This window comes from Ranitomeya imitator, chromosome 2 (assembly GCF_032444005.1).
Source record: "Ranitomeya imitator isolate aRanImi1 chromosome 2, aRanImi1.pri, whole genome shotgun sequence".
Classification (NCBI taxonomy): Eukaryota; Metazoa; Chordata; class Amphibia; order Anura; family Dendrobatidae; genus Ranitomeya; species Ranitomeya imitator.
This window is the reverse complement of record NC_091283.1, coordinates 231143369-231168375: the sequence shown is the minus strand read 5'-3', so window position 1 is coordinate 231168375 and position 25007 is coordinate 231143369. Positions and strand designations below refer to the sequence as shown.

General features: G+C 45.1%; 1 protein-coding gene across 1 annotated transcript in view; it reads left to right on the top strand.

Annotated features, from left to right (window-relative positions):
* Positions 1–4408: 4408 nt before the first annotated feature.
* The window catches only part of FAM20A (FAM20A golgi associated secretory pathway pseudokinase), a 290377-nt gene continuing 269778 nt past the window's right edge, over positions 4409–25007 (top strand). Inside the window, exon 1 of the mRNA XM_069748696.1 lies at positions 4409–5655. Within this exon, the coding sequence (XP_069604797.1) occupies positions 5321–5655 (335 nt within the window). The 5' untranslated portion in view covers positions 4409–5320. The remainder of the gene's footprint in view (positions 5656–25007) is intronic.

Here is a 25007-nt window from a genome sequence, read left to right as displayed (position 1 = left end):
GCGCTGCGAAGTGTTAGGAAACCGGTGTAAGATCCGACTCACCGTACGATGGTGCATAAGAGGTAATAGCACACAACGTGCTGGAGGAGTAAAGGCATGTAAGCAGTGTCCGAGTGTCGGTATAAATAGAAACTACGGCTTCATACCTGCTGATTTTGGCGCCGTGCTGCCGCGAAACCGGAAGTGTCTGGCCATGTGACGTCACCGGAAGTGATGTAACGCTGCCGTGCAGGAGCAAAAGTGCTCCTCCGTATACAAACTACTGTGAGTAAAGGTGCCGGCCGACTGTATTAGAATCAGTGACCGGAAAAGACAGAGTAAGTAGCTGCGATATATGCTAGCAAAGGGAGATGATTCCCAAAACTGATCAATGTGCAAGAAACGGACAATAACCAAAGGAGAAGTGTAAATTGTGCAATAATGAGAAAATCGTGATCAAAGGATATCTCTAATGTGAAGAACCGCAGGCTTACCTAGGGAAGAGAATAAAAAAGAGAATTAGAGATATATGATAGGATGCTATAAGCTATAACGGATTAGTATCAATAATGAACAATGATAAAGGAAAATTATTAGAAGAATGTATAAAAGGTAGTGGAAAAATTGCAGTCTTTATAAAACAAAAATTACGATAAAGGTAAAAAATGAAAAAGTAAAAATTAAAAAAGTAAAAAATAAAAGTAGAAAATAAAAAATAAAAAATGGAAAAATGAAAATAGTCATGAAAAAAAGGGGTAATTATGAAAAAAAAAATTTTGGAAAAAAGAATATGAAAAAAATTATAATAACTACTATATAAAATAAATTTATACCCTTCCTTGTGGTACGGCACTTAGTCTCAATTAATCCGTGTCTGAAAGGAAAAAAGGAGAAATAAAATTCAAAAAAACTTACATAAAGCTGGAAATCTCATAATCCCTATTTAAACCATGGGGTTCCAAAGTATCTAATTTATTGATCCAAAAGGCCTCACGGCGCCTGAGCGTTTTAACCGTATTGCCGCCTCTCCTAGGGCATGGAATCTGCTCCAATACCTGAAACCGTAACTGAGAAATGTTGTGTTTTTTTTGGGCAAAGTGATATGGTAAGGGAAGGTATGTTTTACCACAACGGATACTGGACTTATGCTGTGAAATGCGGTCCCGTACATGCTGGGTTGTTTCCCCAACATATACGAGACCGCAGGGACACTTCACAGCATACACAACGAAAGAAGACTCAAAGGTGTAGAAACCCCTAATTTGGATACCTTCACCTGTATGTGGATGAAAGATTTTATCGCCTCTTTGAACATTCCCACATTGTGAGCAATGAAGGCACGGGAGAGTACCAATTTTAGGGGTGTCCAAAAAGGTCTGTAGCGGTAACCTCTTAGTGGAGTCAACATCTGCCCGTACTAATCTATCACGTAAATTAGTAGGTCTCCTAAAGCAAGGCATAAAAGGGACTTGGAACTCCTGAATCTTGGGGTAACTAGTTCTCAGTATACTCCAATGTTTTCTGATATTTTTGTGCAACCGGTACATAAAAGGATGAAAAGAATGAACAAAGGGCAATCTAGTGCCTACAGAAGATGTTGTAGGAGTCTGTTCACGTGGTGTACGCATTTTATTAAGTAATCTATTGGGATAGCCGCTCTCAGAGAATTTTTTCTGTGTTTCGTCGAGACGAATTTCTCTCACCACTGGATTAGATACAATCATCAGATCTCTAGTAAATAAACATAAAAATTACATATCAGTGTAAAACACATAACATGAACATAAAGAAACCATAACAGTGGAAAAACATTAGTTTTAGAACCAAAAGATGGGCTTATAATATCAAGTTATCCATATAAAGGATCTGTGTGTTAAAAGCTCTTGAGACTATTAAAGCGGATCCTGGGACAAAGTTATAAGAGAATCACAGATCTAATTATGGCCATAGCCATAGGATGATATAGGGCCATACAAACAAAGAGCCATACAAAAAAAAGGGGAAACTATAGATCAATAGTAACATAGAGGGCAACGTCAGAATGAATAATAGGGAGAATTCAAAACGTGGCATCTGGTGTATAATCACATACATTTGTCTTCAGAGAATATGGATCGCTGGACGAGTGATATCACTAAAAAGGAAACAAATATACATATGCACAGCAAATTAATATAGAGGACCACAGTATCCAGTAACAAGTAGGAGGCACTGCGCTGCGAAGTGTTAGGAAACCGGTGTAAGATCCGACTCACCGTACGATGCCGCATCTAGGTGCATAAGAGGTAATAGCACACAACGTGCTGAAGGAGTAAGAGCATGTAAGCAGTGTCCGAGTGTCGGTTTAAATAGAAACTACGGCTTCATACCTGCTGATTTTGGCGCCGTGCTGCCGCGAAACCGGAAGTGTCTGGTCATGTGACGTCACCGGAAGTGATGTAACGCTGCCGTGCAGGAGCAAAAGAGCTCCTCCGTATACAAACTACTGTGAGTAAAGGTGCCGGCCGACTGTATTAGAATCAGTGACCGGAAAAGACAGAGTAAGTAGCTGCGATATATGCTAGCAAAGGGAGATGATTCCCAAAACTGATCAATGTGCAAGAAACGGACAATAACCAAAGGAGAAGTGTAAATTGTGCAATAATGAGAAAATCGTGATCAAAGGATATCTCTAATGTGAAGAAAAGCAGTGTTCTAGCACTAAGTCTAGGGGTCCCCTTACCCGTCTCCCGTATACCAGTTCGAATGGGGAGAACCCCGTGGATTCTTGAGGCACCTCTCGATAGGCAAATAGGAGGTGAGGTGTTATGATTAGGTGGCCTTGGAGCAGCATGAAATGACCTTCGCTGGAGCAGTGGTAACTTTACTGACCGCAAACCCTGATCCTATCACTGCAACTAGAAGTAGCCGTGGGGTGTGCCTAACCAGACCTAGACACCTCGACACAGCCGGACAACTAAATATCCCTAAAGATGGAAATAGGAATACTCTCTTGCCTCAGAGTAGACCCCCAAAGGATAGGTAGCCCCCCACAAATAATGACTGTGAGTAGGAGAGGAAAAGACACACGCAGACAGAAAACGGGGATAAGCAAAGGAGGCCACTTCTACGTAGATAGGAAAGGATAGTACAGGATACTATGCGGTCAGCATAAAACACTACAAAATATCCACAGCAGAAAAATACAAAAACTCCACCACCTAACTAAAGATGTGGAGAGTATATCTGCGACTCCAGCGAATCCAACTAGACTGAGAAAAAACATCAGGCACAGTCTAGCAGGAACAAAATAGAAACAAGATAAGCACAGAAAATAAACACACAGCAGTGTGTCTAAAAAAAAAAGATCTGCCCTATACCCCCTGATATCCAGTGCTAGATCTGCCCTATACCCCCTGATATCCAGTGCTAGATCTGCCCCTATATCCCCCGGATATCCAGTGCTAGATCTGCCCCTATACCCCTGATATCCAGTGCTAGATCTGCCCTATACCCCCTGATATCCAGTGCTAGATCTTCCCCTATACCCCCCTGATATCCAGTGCTAGATATGCCCCTATACCCCCTGATATCCAGTGCTAGATCTTCCCCTATACCCCCTGATATCCAGTGCCAGATCTGCCCTATACCCCCTGATATCCAGTGCCAGATCTGCCCTATACCCCCTGATATCCAGTGCTAGATCTGCCCCTATCCCCCCTGATATCCGGTGCCGGATCTGCCCCTATACCCCCTGATATCCGGTGCCAGATCTGCCCCTATACCCCCCTGATATCCAGTGCTAGATCTGCCCTATACCCCCTGATATCCGGTGCCAGATCTGCCCCTCTACCCCCTGATATCCGGTGCTAGATCTGCCCCTATACCCCTGATATCCAGTGCTTGATCTGCCCCTACACCCCCTGATATCCGGTGCTAGATCTGCCCCTATACCCCCCTGTATCCGGTGCTAGATCTGCCCCTATACCCCCTGATATCCGGTGCTAGATCTGCCCCTATACCCCCTGATATCCAGTGCTAGATCTGCCCCTATACCCCCCTGATATCCAGTGCTAGATCTGCCCCTATACCCCCTGATATCCAGTGCTAGATCTGCCCTATACCCCCTGATATCCAGTGCCAGATCTGCCCTATACCCCCTGATATCCAGTGCCAGATCTGCCCCTATACCCCCTGATATCCAGTGCTAGATCTGCCCCTATACCCCCTGATATCCAGTGCTAGATCTGCCCCTATACCCCCCTGATATCCAGTGCTAGATCTGCCCCTATACCCCCTGATATCCAGTGCTAGATCTGCCCTATACCCCCTGATATCCAGTGCTAGATCTGCTCCTATACCCCCTGATATCCAGTGCTAGATCTGCCCCTATACCCCCCTGATATCCAGTGCTAGATCTGCCCCTATAAACTATTTGCTTCCCACTATGTCACAGCCCTGAAAACTTGCAATGTCTGTCGCTGTTCTGCTCCTGGTCAGTGCCACCCATTCTCCTCTAACTACTCCACCCAGCAGGATCAGCGACGCCCATCATCACCCTGACTGCAGTGTCACCCAGCAGCTGATCCGTCATCCATGCCTGCAACAGCGATCCAGAGCACACAGCCGGCAGGACTCTGCACCCAACTCTGCTCTCAGCCCAGGACTCTGCACCCAACTCTGCTCTCAGCTCAGGACTCTGCACCCAACTCTGCTCTCTGCTCAGGACTCTGCACCCAACTCTGCTCTCTGCTCAGGACTCTGCACCCAACTCTGCTCTCAGCTCAGGACTCTGCACCCAACTCTGCTCTCAGCTCAGGACTCTGCACCCAACTCTGCTCTCAGCTCAGGACTCTGCACCCAACTCTGACTCGTTCCCAGGACTATGCACCCAGCGCTGCCGGCTTCCCGGGACTCTGCTCTCAGCTCAGGACTCTCCACCCAGCACTTCCGCCTTCCTAGGAGCCTGCACCTGACCCTGCCAACTGCCCAAGACTCTGCACCTGACTCTGCCGCCTGCCCAGGAGCCTTCACCGTTGCTGCCAGCTGCCCAGGACTCTGAACCTGACGCTGTCACCTGTCTAGGACTCTGCACCTGACTCCGCCGCCTTCCCAAGACTCTGCACCTGGCTCTACCGCCTGCCCAGTAGTCTTCACCAGCGTTGCTGTTGCCTAAGACTTTGCACCTGGCTCCGCCGCCTTCCCAGGACTCTGCGCCCGACTCTGCTGTCTGCCCAGGACTCTGAATCTGGCGCTGCCACCTGTCTAGCAGTGAAGCCTGCTAAGGACTTCCAACTGCCCAGGACTCAGCGCTGCTGCCTGCCCAGACCACTGATCTCTGCACCTTGCCAGCTCCGCTGCCATGCAGCTCCTCCGCAGAGATCGGCTGCAGCTGGTGCTGGCACTGTCTGCTCTCCTTGGCGCTGATATTTATTTCCACCTGTGGCCAGAGATCCAGGTTCGGATCAGCCGGGGCTGTGTTTGTCAGGACTCTGTACAACATGTGCAGGGCGCCACCATGTCCAGTGCCAACCACACTGCTGCCACCACCAACCCATACACTGGCTCCAAACTGCAGCACCTCTTTTCTCACCATCTCTACCAGGTGGCATCAACCAAACCACTTGCCAAGGACCTGCTGCTCAAAGCCCACGAGACGGTCCGTAGCCAGAGAAAGAGATTGGCCAGCTTCAACCGGTAAGATGGAGCTAAATAACGCTGTACCCCCAACCTACCAAAATGTGTGATCTCGAACCCTAAACCCTACTAATATATATAAATACCGTACCTCCTCATCTAACGTGTCATCACCTGTGTATAATACCGTACCTGCGCCTCTAACGTGTCCTCTCCTGTGTATAATACCGTACCTCCTCATCTAACGTGTCTTCTCTTGTGTATAATACCGTACCTCCTCATCTAACGTGTCTTCTCCTGTGTATAATACTGTACCTGCGCCTCTAACGTGTCCTCTCCTGTGTATAATACCGTACATATGCCTCTAACGTGTCCTCTCCTGTGAATAATACCGTGCATCTGCCTCTAACATGTCCTCTCCTGTGTATAATACCGTACCTCTGCCTCTAACGTGTCCTCTCCTGTGTATAATACCGTACGTCTGCCTCTAACGTGTCCTCTCCTGTGTATAATACCGTACTTCTGCCTCTAACGTGTCCTCTCCTGTGTATAATACCGTACCTATGCCTCTAACGTGTCCTCTCCTATGTATAATACCGTACTTCTGCCTCTAACGTGTCCTTTCCTGTGTATAATACCGTACCTGCGCCTCTAACGTGTCCTCTCCTGTGTATAATACCGTACCTCTGCCTCTAACGTGTCCTCCTGTGTATAATACCGTACCTGCGCCACCAACGTGTCCTCTCCTGTGTATAATACCGTACCTCTGCCTCTAACTTGTCCTCTTCTGTGTATAATACCGTACTTGCATCTCTAACGTGTCCTCTCCTGTGTATAATACCGTACCTGCGCCTCTAACATGTCCTCTCCTGTGAATAATACCGTACCTGCACCTCTAACGTGTCCTCTCCTGTGTATAATACCGTACCTGCGCCTCTAACATGTCCTCTCCTGTGTATAATACCGTACCTGCGCCTCTAACGTGTCCTCTCCTGTGTATAATACCGTACCTGCGCCTCTAACGTGTCCTCTCCTGTGTATAATACCGTACCTCCTCATCTAACGTGTCCTCTCCTGTGTATAATACCGTACCTCTGCCTCTAACGTGTCCTCCTGTGTATAATACCGTACCTGCGCCTCTAATGTGTCCTCACCTGTGTATAATTGTTATGGTCTGGTGATTATGGAGCGACATGAGACTAGCTCTGAGCAGGTGGTATTTATACTGACCGCAGACCCTAAGCTCAACACACAACTAGAAGCAGCCGTGGATTGCTCCTAACGCTCCCTAGGCAACTCGTCACAGCCTAAGCGCTAGCTACCCCTAAAGATAGAAGCAGGAAAACTATCTTGCCTCAGAGAAAATCCCCAAAGGAAAGACAGCCCCCCACATGTAATGACTGTGAGAGGAGAAGGAAATGACATACGTAGTATGAAACAAGATTGAGCACAGGAGGCCACTTCTAGCTAAAAAGGAAAGTACAGAAAAGAGCTCTGTGCGGTCAGTAGAAAAAACTAGAAAAAGTCCACCGCAGAGAAATGCAAAAATCTCCACACCTACTAAAGGTGTGGAGGGCAAACTCTGCTGCCCAGAGCTTCCAGTTTAGCTAAATAGATCCATACTGATAAACTGGACAAATGAGCAAAAAACAAGACAGTACAAAACAACAAGTCCACAATAAGTGAACTGCAAAGGACATGGAAAGACTTAGCTTTGCAGAACTTGGTCAGAGTGTCAGGACAATCCAAAGAGCAATGACTCCAGGCAGAGACAATTGACAACTGGCATTGAATGAGGGCTGTTGTGAATTCTGTTGTCGGGCTCCCTCCTGTGGTCATAAATGGTACTTCGGCTGGTTCTGTCCATGGACTTCCTCTGGTGGGTGTTTCTGAGTTTCCTTCCACAGGTGACGAAGTTAATTCGTTAGCTTGCTGCTCTATTTAACTCCACTTAGATCTTTGCTCCATGCCACCTGTCAATGTTCCAGTATTGGTCTAGTTCTCTCCTGGATCGTTCTTGTGACCTGTCTTCCCAGCAGAAGCTAAATTCCTGCTTGTATTTTCTTTGGTTTGCTATTTTTCTGTCCAGCTTGCTATTTTTATTGTTGTCTTGCTTGCTGGAAGCTCTGGGACGCAGAGGGAGCGCCTCCGCACCGTGAGTCGGTGCGGAGGGTCTTTTTGCGCCCTCTGCGTGGTCTTTTTGTAGGTTTTTGTGCTGACCGCAAAGTAACCTTTCCTATCCACAGTCTGTTCAGTAAGTCGGGCCTCACTTTGCTAAATCTATTTCATCTCTGTCAATCCACTTGCATAGAGAAAAGAAAGAGGCGGCACTCACCCCGATGTTGCTTGAAGGTGATGTTCTTTATTCAATACATGAATACATGAACACAAGGCAGAGGGCCGGCTGGTGACAGATCAGGTGCGGGAAGGAGGTGAGGGACGACGGCCGTTTCGCGATTGCTCGCTTCTACGGGTCCCGTAGAAGCGAGCAATCGCGAAACGGCCGTCGTCCCTCACCTCCTTCCCGCACCTGATCTGTCACCAGCCGGCCCTCTGCCTTGTGTTCATGTATTCATGTATTGAATAAAGAACATCACCTTCAAGCAACATCGGGGTGAGTGCCGCCTCTTTCTTTTCTCTATGCAAGTGGATTGTCAGTACACTTCTGTTTATGGTTGTGCACCACCCTTTAATTGCTGTTACAAACTACGTGCCTACTCACGTCCTGAATTGGATCCAGCATGGTTAATGAAAACGTCTGATATTTAGCCGCTCTAGTGCCGTCCTTTTCTGTTATATTTTGCATAGCACAAACTTCAAGTTTTTTAGGAATTGAGCACAGATACGGCATAAAAAGACTATTGGAGTTCTTTTTGTATCCAGTCCAGAATGGACACTAATCATGGAGATAGCATGGATTCGGACCAAGGCACGTCAGCAGAGTATGGCTTATTGGCTGGCAGAGAAGGTGCGGAGGAGTTCTTTATGGATTGCAACCATAAAGACGAATTGACGGTGATAAGTACCAAGACATTAGAGACTAAAATATACTCTCTGGCTGAGAGAGAAATCAGACTTTATTGGACGATTAAATCCTTGAAATCGTATGTGGAATGTGGACGTGTTCCAAGAGGTCTCCGCGTTTTTAAAGAAATTTCTCAATTTTACGGAGATGAATCCTTTCAGAGAGCATGGGAAGAAATACATCTACAGTGCTCACGGAATTTATTGGTGCTGGTCATCGCCCAAAATGAAAAAGAATATGCAATTCTCTATGATCAATTAGAAAACGCTAAAAAAGAACTGAGCTCTAGAATCACAGAGAATCAACACACAGCATTTTTGAAAAAACTTGAAAAACTTGAAAAAAATTAGTGCTTATCCAAATGGACACTAAACAAAAGAAAAAAGATAAATTTCTGCGAGACAAAAATGACTTCGCTACAGGCCAAATTTTTTCCTGGAATAAAAATAAGAGAAAGAACTTTCAGAGAAGCTTTCCATCAATGAAATTTAATAAACGCAAAGTACAAAAAGACGGTTGGATAACTGATTGTGACACAAGTGGTATCGAAGAATCTGGAGAACACGCAAATACCGTAGTAGCGGTCCCACAAGCAGAAGTCCCTTTAGGAAAAAGATCAGGCGGGGTGGACGAAAAAACAAATGGCCAGAAAAAACGAAAACAAGTCTCGTGGAGAAAGTAACAACTGACAATGATGAACTACAAATAGTTAATTTATCAAATAGGATCCTCACCCATGAACAGAAAAAAGTGCTTTCGCTGGGTTTAAATTTCTGTATTCCAGAGAATTTTAATTTTACTGAGTTTAGAATTGACTTGTTTAAAGCAATAAGAAAATTACATTTAAAGAAATTTTTTGGACAGAATAAAAGTAATAAGAACCCCAGTGATAACGTTTCCACCGAAATCCCCGCGACTATTGGTAGCTTAGGCTTTATGGCATTTCCTCCAGTGGATAGACAAGATATTGAGGACACATGGTTGTTAGCAAATTTAGATGCATTTGATACTATGCCATCATATGAATCCGCGGATAATGATACCGTGTTGAATTTTGAATCCTTTAAAGGGGGCTTAAAATCAACTTTCATGCCTCCCACCTCTCCTGGAAATGCCATTGACTTATTCCAAGATCTAGTCCTTAAAGACGTAGAAGCTCTCTTATATCCTAGCCTACAAAAAATCTGTCATATGGTGAGGAAAAAGCAATACGAGAAATACAACAGTGGGATGATACGATTATAAGAAAAGCAGATAAAGGGGGCAATATAGTCATCCTGGACAAAAAATACTACATTGAGGAAGCTATGTCCCAATTAAATGATAAAGCTACCTATGCCCTGCTTGAAAATAATCCTATCAGTAAATATAAAGAAAAATTAAGGACTTTATTGAATAAGTATGTTATAAAAGGTGTATTACTGAAAAGCAAAGCAGAAAAACTTTTACCAGAATATCCCACCATTCCGAACTGGTATAGTTTACCAAAAATACACAAGCACGCTACCAAGCCGCCGGGACGTCCCATAATTTCGGGAATTGGTTCTTTAACTGAACCGTTATCCAAATTTCTCGACTGGTTGCTTAAACCGTTGTTGAAAAAAATCCCGTCTTTCGTCAAAGACTCAGGAGATTTTTTGATTGCTTTACAAGCAGTAGATTGGCAACCAACGTTTTCTTTGGTCTCAATTGACATTGTTAGCTTATATACGAGAATTCCTCAAGAGAAAGGTATTGAGGCTGTGCGGACAATTCTAGCGAATACCAACAAAGAGCAGGAATTTATTGCCTTCATTACCGAAAGCCTTGAATTTGTATTGTCACACAATGCATTCAAGTTTCTTGATAAGTGGTTTATTCAACACACAGGAACCGCGATGGGTACGCCCGTCGCGTGTGTATTCGCTAACTTATTTCTAGCGGCTTTTGAAGAGAAATATATAACTTCGTCCACCAATCCATTTCTGCGGCATATACGTACATACTTAAGATTTGCCGATGATGTCTTCATTGTATGGGACGGTTCTAAAACCATCTTTGAAAGCTTTGTGTCATATCTTAATACCGTTAATAATGAGAATATGCAATTCACCGCATGTTTTGGGGGAAATACACTTGAATTTTTAGATGTAAAATTAGACATAATTGATGGCACAATTCACACAAGTGTATATAAAAAACCAACGGCTGTAAATAACATACTTCATTTTGACAGTGCCCACCCCTTGCATACTAAACATAGCATCCCTTATAGCCAAATGGTGCGCTATAGAAAAATAAATAATGTTGATACGGTATTTAATGATCAAATAAGAAAATTAAAAACTAATCTTCTCGACAGAAATTACCCTTCTAAGGTCTTGGCAAAAGCGGAAGACAGAGTGCAAAAACTCACTCAACAAAGTGTCTTATATAACCGCAAAAAAACCGCGCGAATTGTAAAAAAGCGAACAGAGAAATTTGTATTTACATTCGTACACAGTCCTATGGACAAAGCAGTATATGCAGCCATAAATAAGAACTGGCATGTATTAAAAAATGATAGAGAGCTAGCTTCCACTTTAGCGCCACGTCCTACTTTTGCATATAAACGCACAAAAAATTTGGGTGATTTAATAGTAAAAAATCGTTTATCGGTGTATGACAATAGCACTTGATTAAAAAAATCTCAACCCAGCGGGAACTATAAATGTGGCAACTGCAAATTTTGCCATTTAAGGTTACTGGATAAAACAATCCGTATAGGTCCGGTGTACCATACGGTTCGTCATTTCATTACTTGCAGATCGCAGTATGTAGTATATGTTTATCATCTGTCCTTCTCAATTCTATTATATAGGTAAAACTATACGGCCTATGTTTCATAGGTTTAGAGAACATTTTAATTCCATAAAATCTGGAAAAGGCTGTCTCCGTTTTATCCAACATGTAAAAGAGGTACATAATAGCGATCCAAATATCCTGCGATTTGCAGGACTGGAAATAGTGAACACCCCACTTAATGGAGGCGATCGTAATAAATGCCTGTTACAACGGGAAGCCCGCTGGATAATAGAAACAAATGCGCAAGGTCCCATCGGTCTAAATGATAAATTGGACATGTCCATTTTCTTATGAAAGTCTGATTCAAAATGCAATAAGATACGTTTGTATATGTGGTATATTTATCTTCGTCTAGGGAGTTGTTTGTTTTAATTTGTTTTAACACCCACCTGTGCACACTTAGTCGTCATGTCTCCTATAAAGGAAATGACGCCTTAGACTCCCACACATGGACCCATAGAAGCGAGCAATCGTGAAACGGCCGTCGTCCCTCTCCTCCTTCCCGCACCTGATCTGTCACCAGCCGGCCCTCTGCCTTGTGTTCATGTATTCATGTATTGAATAAAGAACATCACCTTCAAGCAACAAAAAAAAAAAAAAAAAAAAAAAATGGACCCGTAGAAGCGAGCAATCGCGAAACGGCCGTCGTCCCTCACCTCCTTCCCGCACCTGATCTGTCACCAGCCGGCCCTCTGCCTTGTGTTCATGTATTCATGTATTGAATAAAGAACATCACCTTCAAGCAACATCGGGGTGAGTGCCGCCTCTTTCTTTTCTCTATGCAAGTGGATTGTCAGTACACTTCTGTTTATGGTTGTGCACCACCCTTTAATTGCTGTTACAAACTACGTGCCTACTCACGTCCTGAATTGGATCCAGCATGGTTAATGAAAACGTCTGATATTTAGCCGCTCTAGTGCCGTCCTTTTCTGTTATATTTCATCTCTGTGTTTGTATTTTCATCTTTACTCACAGTCATTATATGTGGGGGGCTGCCTTTTCCTTTGGGGAATTTCTCTGAGGCAAGGTAGGCTTTATTTTTCTATCTTCAGGGCTAGCTAGTTCCTTAGGCTATGCCGAGTTGCATAGGGAGCGTTAGGAGCAATCCACGGCTATTTCTAGTGTGCGTGATAGGATTAGGGATTGCGGTCAGCAGAGTTCCCACGTCCCAGAGCTCGTCCTTTATTATCAGTAACTATCAGGTCATTCCGTGTGCTCTTAACCACCAGGTCCATTATTGTCCTGACCACCAGGTCATAACAGTACAGGTGGCCCAAAGTACTAATGCATCTCAATAGAGGGATAAGAGAAGTTCTGAGACCATTTTTTTTTCTTTGCAGTGTGTTTTGTCTCTCTTTTCCCCTTTACCTCTGGGTGGTTCAGGACACAGGTGTAAACATGGACATTCAAGGTCTGTCCTCTTGGATGGATAATCTCACTACAAGGGTACAAAACATTCAAGATTTTGTGGTTCAGAATCCGATGTCAGAGCCTAGGATTCCAATTCCTGATTTGTTTTTTGGTGATAGATCTAAGTTCTTGAATTTCAAAAATAATTGTAAATTGTTTCTTGCCTTGAAACCTCGCTCCTCAGGTGACCCTGTTCAACAAGTAAAGATCATTATTTCTTTGTTACGTGGTGACCCTCAAGACTGGGCATTTTCCCTTGCGCCAGGAGATCCGGCATTGCGTGATGTTGATGCGTTTTTCCTGGCACTTGGATTGCTTTATGACGAACCTAATTCAGTGGATCAGGCAGAGGAAATCTTGCTGGCTCTGTGTCAGGGTCAGGATGAAGCGGAGATATATTGTCAGAAGTTTAGGAAGTGGTCTGTGCTCACTCAGTGGAATGAATGTGCCCTGGCAGCAATCTTCAGAAAGGGTCTCTCTGAAGCCCTTAAGGATGTCATGGTGGGATTTCCCATGCCTGCTGGTCTGAATGAGTCTATGTTTTTGGCCATTCAGATCGATCGACGCTTGCGTGAGCGTAAAGCTGTGCACCATTTGGCGGTACTATCTGAGCATGGGCCTGAGCCTATGCAATGTGATAGGACTTTGACCAGAGCTGAACGGCAAGAACACAGACGTCGGAATGGGCTATGTTTTTACTGTGGTGATTCCACTCATGTTATCTCCGATTGTCCTAAGCGCACTAAGCGGTTCGCTAGGTCTGCCACCATTGGTACGGTACAGTCTAAATTTCTATTGTCCGTTACTCTGATTTGCTCTTTGTCATCCTATTCTGTTATGGCGTTTGTGGATTCAGGCGCTGCCCTGAATTTGATGGACTTGGAGTATGCTAGGCGCTGTGGTTTTTTCTTGGAGCCCTTGCAGTATCCTATTCCATTGAGAGGAATTGATGCTACGCCTTTGGCCAAGAATAAGCCTCAGTACTGGACCCAATTGACCATGTGCATGGCTCCTGCACATCAGGAGGATATCCGCTTTCTGGTGTTGCATAATCTGCATGATGTGGTCGTTTTGGGGTTGCCATGGCTACAGGTTCATAATCCAGTATTGGACTGGAAATCTATGTCTGTGTCCAGCTGGGGTTGGCAGGGGGTACATGGTGATGTTCCATTTTTGTCTATTTCGTCTTCCACTCCTTCTGAAGTTCCAGAGTTTTTGTCTGATTATCGGGATGTATTTGATGAGCCCAAAGCCAGTGCCCTACCTCCTCATAGGGATTGCGATTGTGCAATTAATTTGATTCCTGGTAGTAAGTTTCCTAAGGGCCGATTGTTCAATTTATCTGTGCCAGAACACGCTGCTATGCGGAGTTATATAAAGGAATCCTTGGAGAAAGGCCATATTCGCCCGTCGTCATCACCGTTAGGAGCAGGGTTCTTTTTTGTGGCCAAGAAGGATGGTTCTTTGAGACCTTGTATTGATTACCGCCTTCTTAATAAAATTACAGTCAAATTTCAGTATCCTTTGCCGTTGCTGTCTGATTTGTTTGCTCGTATTAAAGGGGCTAGTTGGTTCACCAAGAGAGATCTTCGAGGGGCGTATAATCTTGTGCATATTAAACAAGGCGATGAATGGAAAACAGCATTTAATACGCCCGAGGGTCATTTTGAGTACCTGGTTATGCCATTCGGGCTTTCCAATGCTCCATCAGTATTTCAGTCCTTTATGCATGACATCTTCCAAGAGTACCTGGATAAATTCCTGATTGTGTATTTGGATGATATTTTGGTCTTTTCAGATGATTGGGAGTCTCATGTGAAGCAGGTCAGAATGGTGTTCCAGGTCCTTCGTGCGAATTCCTTGTTTGTGAAGGGGTCAAAGTGTCTCTTTGGAGTTCAGAAGGTTTCATTTTTGGGGTTCATTTTTTCCCCTTCTACTAACGAGATGGACCCTGTTAAAGTCCAGGCCATTTACGATTGGACTCAGCCGACATCTGTGAAGAGCCTGCAAAAGTTCCTGGGCTTTGCTAATTTTTATCGGCGCTTCATCGCTAATTTTTCTAGTGTTGCTAAACCGTTGACTGATTTGACCAAGAAGGGTGCTGATGTGGTCAATTGGTCTTCTGCAGCTGTAGAGGCTTTTCAGGAGTTGAAGCGACGTTTTTCTTCTGCCCCTGTGTTGTGCCAGCCAGATGTTTCGCTCCCGTTTCAGGTTGAGGTTGATGCTTCTGAGATTGGAGCAGGTGCTGTTTTGTCGCAGAGAAGTTCTGATGGCTCGGGGATGAAGCCATGTGCTTTCTTTTCTAGAAAGTTTTCGCCTGCTGAGCGCAATTATGATGTTGGTAATCGAGAGTTGTTGGCCATGAAGTGGGCATTCGAGGAGTGGCGTCATTGGCTTGAAGGAGCCAAACATCGCGTGGTGGTCTTGACAGATCACAAGAATTTGACTTATCTTGAGTCTGCCAAACGGTTGAATCCGAGACAGGCTCGATGGTCGTTATTTTTCTCCCGTTTTGATTTTGTGGTTTCGTACCTTCTGGGCTCTAAGAATGTGAAGGCTGATGCCCTGTCAAGGAGTTTTGTGCCTGACTCTCCGGGTGTTCCTGAGCCGGCGGGTATTCTCAAAGAGGGGGTAATTTTGTCTGCCATCTCCCCTGATTTGCGGCGGGTGCTGCAAAAATTTCAGGCTGATAGATCTGACCGTTGCCCAGCGGAGAAACTGTTTGTCCCTGATAGATGGACTAGTAGAGTTATCTCTGAGATTCATTGTTCTGTGTTGGCTGGGCATCCTGGAATCTTTGGTACCAGAGATTTGGTGGCTAGATCCTTTTGGTGGCCGTCTTTGTCACGGGATGTGCGTTCTTTTGTGCATTCCTGTGGGACTTGTGCTCGGGCTAAGCCCTGCTGTTCTCGTGCCAGTGGGTTGCTTTTGCCCTTGCCGGTCCCGAAGAGACTCTGGACGCATATTTCTATGGATTTTATTTCGGATCTCCCCGTCTCTCAAAAGATGTCGGTCATTTGGGTGGTTTGTGATCGCTTTTCTAAGATGGTCCATTTGGTACCTTTGTCTAAATTGCCTTCCTCCTCTGATTTGGTGCCATTATTTTCCAGCATGTGGTTCGTTTGCATGGTATCCCGGAGAACATCGTTTCTGACAGAGGTTCCCAGTTTGTTTCGAGGTTTTGGCGATCCTTTTGTGATAGGATGGGCATTGATTTGTCTTTTTCCTCGGCTTTCCATCCTCAGACAAATGGCCAAACCGAACGAACTAATCAAACTTTGGAAACATATCTGAGATGCTTTGTTTCTGCTGATCAGGATGATTGGGTGTCCTTTTTGCCGTTGGCTGAGTTCGCCCTTAATAATCGGGCCAGCTCGGCTACTTTGGTTTCGCCGTTTTTCTGCAATTCTGGTTTCCATCCTCGTTTCTCTTCAGGGCAGGTTGAGTCTTCGGACTGTCCTGGTGTAGATACTGTGGTGGATAGGTTGCAGCAGATTTGGACTCATGTGGTGGACAATTTGACATTGTCCCAGGAGAAGGCTCAATGTTTCGCTAACCGCCGGCGCTGTGTGGGTCCCCGACTTCGTGTTGGGGATTTGGTTTGGTTGTCGTCTCGTTATGTTCCTATGAAGGTTTCCTCTCCTAAGTTTAAGCCTCGTTTCATTGGTCCGTATAAGATTTCTGAGGTTATCAATCCTGTGTCATTTCGTTTGGCCCTTCCTGCTTCTTTTGCCATCCATAATGTGTTCCATAGGTCGTTATTGCGGAGATACGTGGCGCCTGTGGTTCCATCCGTTGATCCTCCTGCCCCGGTGTTGGTTGAGGGGGAGTTGGAGTATGTGGTGGAGAAGATTTTGGATTCTCGTATTTCGAGACGGAAACTCCAGTACCTGGTCAAGTGGAAGGGTTATGGTCAGGAAGATAATTCCTGGGTTTTTGCCTCTGATGTTCATGCTGCCGATCTGGTTCGTGCCTTTCATTTGGCTCATCCTCGTCGGCCTGGGGTCTCTGGTGAGGGTTCGGTGACCCCTCCTCAAGGGGGGGTACTGTTGTGAATTCTGTTGTCGGGCTCCCTCCTGTGGTCATGAATGGTACTCCGGCTGGTTCTGTCCATGGACTTCCTCTGGTGGGTGTTTCTGAGTTTCTTTCCACAGGTGACGAGGTTAATTCGTTAGCTTGCTGCTCTATTTAACTCCACTTAGATCTTTGCTCCTTGCCACCTGTCAATGTTCCAGTATTGGTCTAGTTCTCTCCTGGATCATTCTTGTGACCTGTCTTCCCAGCAGAAGCTAAGTTCCTGCTTGTATTTTCTTTGGTTTGCTATTTTTCTGTCCAGCTTGCTATTTTTATTGTTGTCTTGCTTGCTGGAAGCTCTGGGACGCAGAGGGAGCGCCTCCGCACCATGAGTCAGTGCGGAGGGTCTTTTTGCGCCCTCTGCGTGGTCTTTTTGTAGGTTTTTGTGCTGACCGCAAAGTAACCTTTCCTATCCTCAGTCTGTTCAGTAAGTCGGGCCTCACTTTGCTAAATCTATTTCATCTCTGTGTTTGTATTTTCATCTTTACTCACAGTCATTATATGTGGGGGGCTGCCTTTTCCTTTGGGGAATTTCTCTGAGGCAAGGTAGGCTTTATTTTTCTATCTTCAGGGCTAGCTAGTTCCTTAGGCTATGCCGAGTTGCATAGGGAGCGTTAGGAGCAATCCACGGCTATTTCTAGTGTGCGTGATAGGATTAGGGATTGCGGTCAGCAGAGTTCCCACGTCCCAGAGCTCGTCCTTTATTATCAGTAACTATCAGGTCATTCCGTGTGCTCTTAACCACCAGGTCCATTATTGTCCTGACCACCAGGTCATAACAGAGGGCTAAGGCCAGACTAATATAGCCGAGCCCAAAAGACAATCAAAGGAAACAGCTGAGAAGCTAAATCCAAGAAGCAGTCATACCACTAAAGACCACAGGAGGAGCCCAAGAGCAGAACTCACACAAATACTACTTACAACCAAGAACGGAATTCACAACAGTACCCCCCCCCCCCTTGAGGAGGGGTCACCGAACCCTCACCAGAGCCCACAGGCCGATAAGGACAAGCCAAATGAAAAGCACGAACCAACTCGGCGGCATGAACATCGGAGGCAACAACCCAAGAATTATCCTCCTGGCCATAACACTTCCACTTGACAAGATACTGAAGCTTCCGCCTTGAAAAACGAGAATCCAAAATTTTCTCAACCACATATTCCAACTCCCCCCCCAACCAACACCGGGGCAGGAGGATCAACAGATGGAACAACGGGCTTGACATATCTCCGCAACAAAGATCTATGGAAAACATTGTGGATGGAAAAAGAAGCTGGAAGGGCCAAACGAAAAGACACAGGATTGATAATCTCAGAAATCTTATAAGGACCAATAAACCGAGGCTTGAACTTAGGGGAAGAAACCTTCATAGGGACATGACGAGAGGACAACCAAACCAAATCCCCCACACGAAGCCGAGGACCAACACACCGACGGCGGTTAGCAAAACGCTGAGCCCTTTCCTGGGACAACGTCAAATTGTCCACCACATGAGTCCAAATCCTCTGCAACCTGTCCACCACAGAATTCACACCAGGACAATCAGAAGGCTCAACCTGCCCTGAAGAAAAACGAGGATGGAAACCAAAATTACAAAAGAAAGGCGAAACCAAAGTAGCCGAACTGGCCCGATTATTAAGGGCAAACTCGGCCAACGGCAAAAAAGTCACCCAATCATCCTGATCAGCAGACACAAAGCATCTCAAATAGGTTTCCAAGGTTTGATTAGCTCGCTCAGTTTGGCCATTTGTCTGAGGATGGAACGCCGAAGAAAAAGACAAATCAATACCCATCCTAGCACAAAAGGCCCGCCAAAAACTGGAAACAAACTGGGAACCTCTATCAGACACAATATTCTCCGGAATAGCATGCAAACGAACCACATGTTGAAAAAACAATGGAACCAAATCAGAGGAGGAAGGCAATTTAGGCAAAGGTACCAAATGAACCATTTTAGAGAACCGATCACAAACCACCCAGATAACAGACATCCTCTGGGACACCGGAAGATCTGAAATAAAATCCATGGAAATATGCGTCCAAGGCCTCTCCGGAATGGGCAAAGGTGAAAGCAACCCACTGGCACGGGAACAGCAAGGCTTAGCCCGGGCACAGGTCCCACAGGATTGCACAAAAGCACGCACATCCCGCGACAAGGAAGGCCACCAAAAGGACCTAGCAACCAAATCTCTGGTACCAAAAATTCCAGGATGACCGGCCAACACAGAACAATGGACCTCAGAAATTACCTTACTTGTCCATCTATCAGGAACAAACAGCTTCCCCACAGGACAGCGGTCAGGCTTATCAGCCTGAAACTCCTGAAGCGCCTGCCGTAAATCAGGGGAGATGGCAGATAAAATCACCCCTTCCCTAAGAATGCCAACCGGCTCAAAGACACCAGGGGAATCAGGCAAAAAACTCCTAGAGAGAGCGTCCGCCTTAATATTCTTAGATCCAGGAAGATACGAGACCACAAAATCAAAACGGGAGAAAAACAGGGACCACCGAGCCTGTCTAGGGTTCAGCCGCTTGGCCGACTCAAGGTAAATCAGATTCTTATGATCGGTCAAGACCACAATGCGGTGCTTGGCTCCCTCAAGCCAATGACGCCACCCCTCAAATGCCCACTTCATAGCCAACAACTCCCGATTGCCGACATCATAATTGCGTTCCGCAGGCGAAAACTTCCGAGAAAAGAAGGCACATGGCTTCATCAAGGAACCATCAGAATTCCTCTGTGACAAAACGGCCCCTGCCCCAATCTCAGATGCGTCAACCTCTACCTGAAAAGGAAGAGAAACATCCGGCTGACGCAAGACCGGGGCAGAAGTAAATCGGCGTTTAAGTTCCTGAAAAGCCTCAACAGCCTCAGAGGACCAGTTAGTCAAATCAGCGCCTTTCTTAGTGAAATCGGTCAGGGGCTTAACCACACTAGAGAAGTTAGCAATGAAACGGCGATAAAAATTAGCAAAGCCCAAAAATTTTTGAAGACTCTTCACAGATGTGGGTTGAATCCAGTCATGAATGGCTTGGACCTTAACAGGATCCATTTCTATAGACGAAGGGGAAAAAATAAACCCCAAAAAAGAAACCTTCTGAACTCCAAATAGGCACTTAGACTTCTTCACAAATAGAGCATTATCACGAAGGATCTGGAACACCATCCTGACCTGCTTCACATGAGACTCCCAATCATTAGAAAAAAATCAAAATATCATCCAAATACACAATCAAGAATTTGTCAAGATAATTGCGGAAAATATCATGCATAAAGGACTGAAACACAGAAGGAGCATTTGAAAGCCCGAAAGGCATCACCAGGTATTCAAAATGGCCTTCGGGCGTACTGAATGCAGTTTTCCATTCGTCACCCTTTCTAATACGAACAAGATTATACGCCTCTCGAAGGTCAATCTTGGTAAACCAACTAGCCCCCTTAATCCTAGCAAACAAATCAGAGAGCAAAGGTAAAGGATATTGGAATTTGACCGTGATCTTATTAAGAAGGCGATAATCAATACAGGGTCTTAAGGAGCCATCCTTCTTGGCAACAAAAAAGAAACCCGCTCCCAATGGTGACGAAGACGGCCGAATATGCCCCTTCTCCAAAGACTCCTTAACATAGCTCCGCATGGCGCCATGCTCTGGTACAGACAGATTGAAAAGTCGGCCCTTAGGGAATTTACAACCAGGAATCAAATCAATAGCACAATCACAGTCCCTATGTGGAGAAAGGGAGCTGGACTTGGGCTCATCGAATACATCCTGGAAATCCGACAAAAATTCAGGAACATCAGAAGAGGGGGAAGAGGAAATAGACATCAGAGGAACGTCACTATGTACCCCTTGACAACCCCAACTAGTCACAGACATTGATTTCCAATCCAGCACTGGATTGTGTACTTGTAACCATGGAAAACCCAGTACAACATCATCATGTAAATTATGCAACACCAGAAAACGGCAATCTTCCTGATGTGCAGGAGTCATGCACATAGTCAGCTGAGTCCAATACTGAGGTTTATTCTTGGCCAATGGTGTAGCATCAATACCCCTCAAGGGTATGGGACTCTGCAAAGGCTGCAAAGAAAAACCACAGCGCCTAGCAAATTCTAAGTCCATTAAATTCAGAGCAGCGCCTGAATCCACAAATGCCATGACAGAAAAAGATGACAATGAGCAAATCAGGGTCACAGACAGGAGAAGTTTAGGGTGCACAGCACTAATGGTAACAGATCTGGCGACCCTCTTAATACGCTTAGGGCAATCAGAAATAGCATGAGCTGAATCACCACAGTAAAAACTCAACCCATTCTGACGTCTGTATCCCCTCTGTTCCGCTCTAGTCAAAATCCTATCACATTGCATGGATTCAGGACTCTGCTCAGAGGACACTGCCATATGGTGCACCACCCTGCGTTCACGCAGGCGACGATCAATCTGAATTGCTAAAGACAGATTCGCTCAAACCAATAGGCGTGGGAAACCCCACCATAACATCTTTAAGGGCTTCAGAAAGACCCTTCCTGAAAATGGCTGCCAGAGCGTCCTCATTCCATCCAGTGAGCATAGACCATTTTCTAAATTTCTGGCAATATAACTCTGCCGCTTCCTGACCCTGACACAGGGCCAACAGTGTTTTCTCAGCATGCTCTACAGAGTTAGGTTCGTCATACAATAATCCGAGCGATTGAAAAAATGCATCTACATTAAGCAATGCCGGATTCCCTGACTCAAGAGAGAATGCCCAGTCCTGAGGATCACCATGAAGCAGAGAAATAACAATCTTTACTTGCTGAATGGGATCACCAGAGGAACGGGGTTTCAGAGCAAAAAACAATTTGCAATTATTTTTAAAGTTCAGAAACTTAGATCTATCCCCGTAAAACAAATCCGGAGTAGGAATTCTAGGCTCTAAGGCCGGAATCTGAACAACATAATCTTGAATACTCTGTACTCTTGCAGCAAGCTGATCCACACGAGAAAATAACCCTTGAACATCCATGCCTGCATCCAAATCCAGAATCACCCAGAAATCAAGAGGAAAAAAAAAAGACAAAACAAACCCAGGAAAAAAAATATGACTCAAAACTCCTTTTCTTTTCCTTCTTTTGAGAGGCATTCAGTTCAATTTTGGCCAGTTGTACTGTTATGGTCTGGTGATTATGGAGCGACATGAGACTAGCTCTGAGCAGGTGGTATCTATACTGACCGCAGACCCTAAGCTCAACACACAACTAGAAGCAGCCGTGGATTGCTCCTAACGCTCCCTAGGCAACTCGTCACAGCCTAAGCGCTAGCTACCCCTAAAGATAGAAGCAGGAAAACTATCTTGCCTCAGAGAAAATCCCCAAAGGAAAGACAGCCCCTCACATGTAATGACTGTGAGAGGAGAAGGAAATGACATACGTAGTATGAAACAAGATTGAGCACAGGAGGCCACTTCTAGCTAAAAAGGAAAGTACAGAAAAGAGCTCTGTGCGGTCAGTAGAAAAAACTAGAAAAAGTCCACCGCAGAGAAATGCAAAAATCTCCACACCTACTAAAGGTGTGGAGGGCAAACTCTGCTGCCCAGAGCTTCCAGTTTAGCTAAATAGATCCATACTGATAAACTGGACAAATGAGCAAAAAACAAGACAGTACAAAACAACAAGTCCACAATAAGTGAACTGCAAAGGACATGGAAAGACTTAGCTTTGCAGAACTTGGTCAGAGTGTCAGGACAATCCAAAGAGCAATGATTCCAGGCAGAGAGAATTGACAACTGGCATTGAATGAGGGCTAAGGCCAGACTAATATAGCCGAGCCCAAAAGACAATCAAAGGAAGCAGCTGAGAAGCTAAATCCAAGAAGCAGTCACACCACTAAAGACCACAGGAGGAGCCCAAGAGCAGAACTCACACAAATACTACTTACAACCAAGAACGGAATTCACAACATATAATACCGTACCTGCGCCTCTAACGTGTCCTCTCCTGTGTATAATACCGTACCTCTGCCTCTAACGTGTCTTCTCCTGTGTATAATACTGTACCTGCGCCTCTAACGTGTCCTCTCCTGTGTATAATACCCTACCTCTGCCTCTAACATGTCCTCTCCTGTGTATAATACCATACCTCTGCCTCTAACATGTCCTCTCCTGTGTATAATACCGTACCTCTGCCTCTAACGTGTCTTCTCCTGTGTATAATACCGTACCTCTGCCTCTAACGTGTCCTCTCCTGTTTATAATACCGTACCTCTGCCTCTAACGTGTCTTCTCCTGTGTATAATACCGTACCTGTGCCTCTAACGTGTCCTCACCTGTGTATAATACCGTACCTGCGCCTCTAACGTGTCCTCTCCTGTGTATAATACCGTACCTCTGCCTCTAACGTGTCTTCTCCTGTGTATAATACCGTACTGTTGTGAATTCTGTGGCTGAATTCACTCCTGTGGTCACAAGTGGTACTGCAGCTTCTGAGCTTCCTCCCTCAGGTGTTCTGGTGAGCTCGTTAACTGCTTCATTACTTAACTCCGCCTGATGCTGCTATCCTTGCTCCTTGTCAATGTTTCAGTGTTGGATCTGAGCTTCTCCTGATTGTTCCTGTGACCTGCTGCTCTGTATAGCTAAGTGCTTTTTGCTTTTTTGTTGCTTTTTTTCTGTCCAGCTTGTCTTTTGTTTTGCTGGAAGCTCTGAGACGCAAAGGGTGTACCGCCGTGCCGTTAGTTCGGCACGGTGGGTTTTTTTTTGCCCCCTTTGCGTGGTTTTGCTTTAGGGTTTTTTGTAGACTGCAAAGTTCGCTTTACTGTCCTCGCTCTGTCCTAGAATATCGGGCCCCCACTTTGCTGAATCTATTTCATCCCTACGTTTTGTCTTTTCATCTTACTCACAGTCATTATATGTGGGGGGCTGCCTTTTCCTTTGGGGAATTTCTCTGGGGCAAGTCAGGCCTATTTTTCTATCTTCAGGCTAGCTAGTTTCTTAGGCTGTGCCGAGTTGCCTAGGTAGTTGTTAGGCGCAATCCACAGCCGCTTTTAGTTGTGTTTAGGATAGGATCAGGTGTGCAGTCTACAGAGTTTCCACGTCTCAGAGCTCGTTCTTGTATTTTTGGGTATTTGTCAGATCACTGTGTGCGCTCTGATCGCTAAGCACACTGTGTTTCTGGATTGCCTTCATAACACCTGTCATTAGCAAACATAACAGTACAAGGAGCCCAACTAATGATTCTCAATATGAGGGAAAGAAAAAGTTCTGACATCATTTTTTTTTTTTTTTTTTTCTGCTCTGTGTTCACTTTTTTTTTTTCCCCTAGACATTTGGGTGATTCTGGACACAGGTGTGGACATGGATATTCAGGGTCTGTGCTCTTCAATGGATAATCTCGTTATAAATGTACAAAAAATTCAAGATACTATTGATCAGAAATCTATGTTAGAACCAAGAATTCCTATTCCTGATTTGTTTTTTGGAGATAGAACTAAGTTTCTAAGTTTCAAAAATAATTGTAAGCTATTTCTGGCCTTGAAACCTCATTCTTCTGGTAATCCTATTCAACAGGTTTTGATTATTATTTCTTTTTTGCGCGGCGACCCTCAAGACTGGGCATTTTCTCTTGCGCCAGGAGACCCTGCATTGAGTAGTGTCGATGCGTTTTTCCTGGCGCTCGGATTGCTGTACGATGAGCCTAATTCAGTGGATCAGGCTGAGAAAAATTTGCTGGCTTTGTGCCAGGGTCAGGATGATATAGAAGTATATTGTCAGAAATTTAGGAAATGGTCAGTACTCACTCAGTGGAATGAATCTGCGCTGGCAGCTTTGTTCAGAAAGGGTCTCTCTGAGGCTCTTAAGGATGTCATGGTGGGATTTCCTATGCCTGCTGGTTTGAATGAGTCATTGTCTTTGGCCATTCAGATCGGTCGACGCTTGCGCAAGCATAAATCTGTGCACCATTTGGCGGTACTGCCTGAGGTTAAACCTGAGCCTATGCAGTGCGATAGGACTATGACTAGAGTTGAACGGCAGGAATACAGACGTCTGAATGGTCTGTGTTTCTACTGTGGTGATTCCACTCATGCTATTTCTGATTGTCCTAA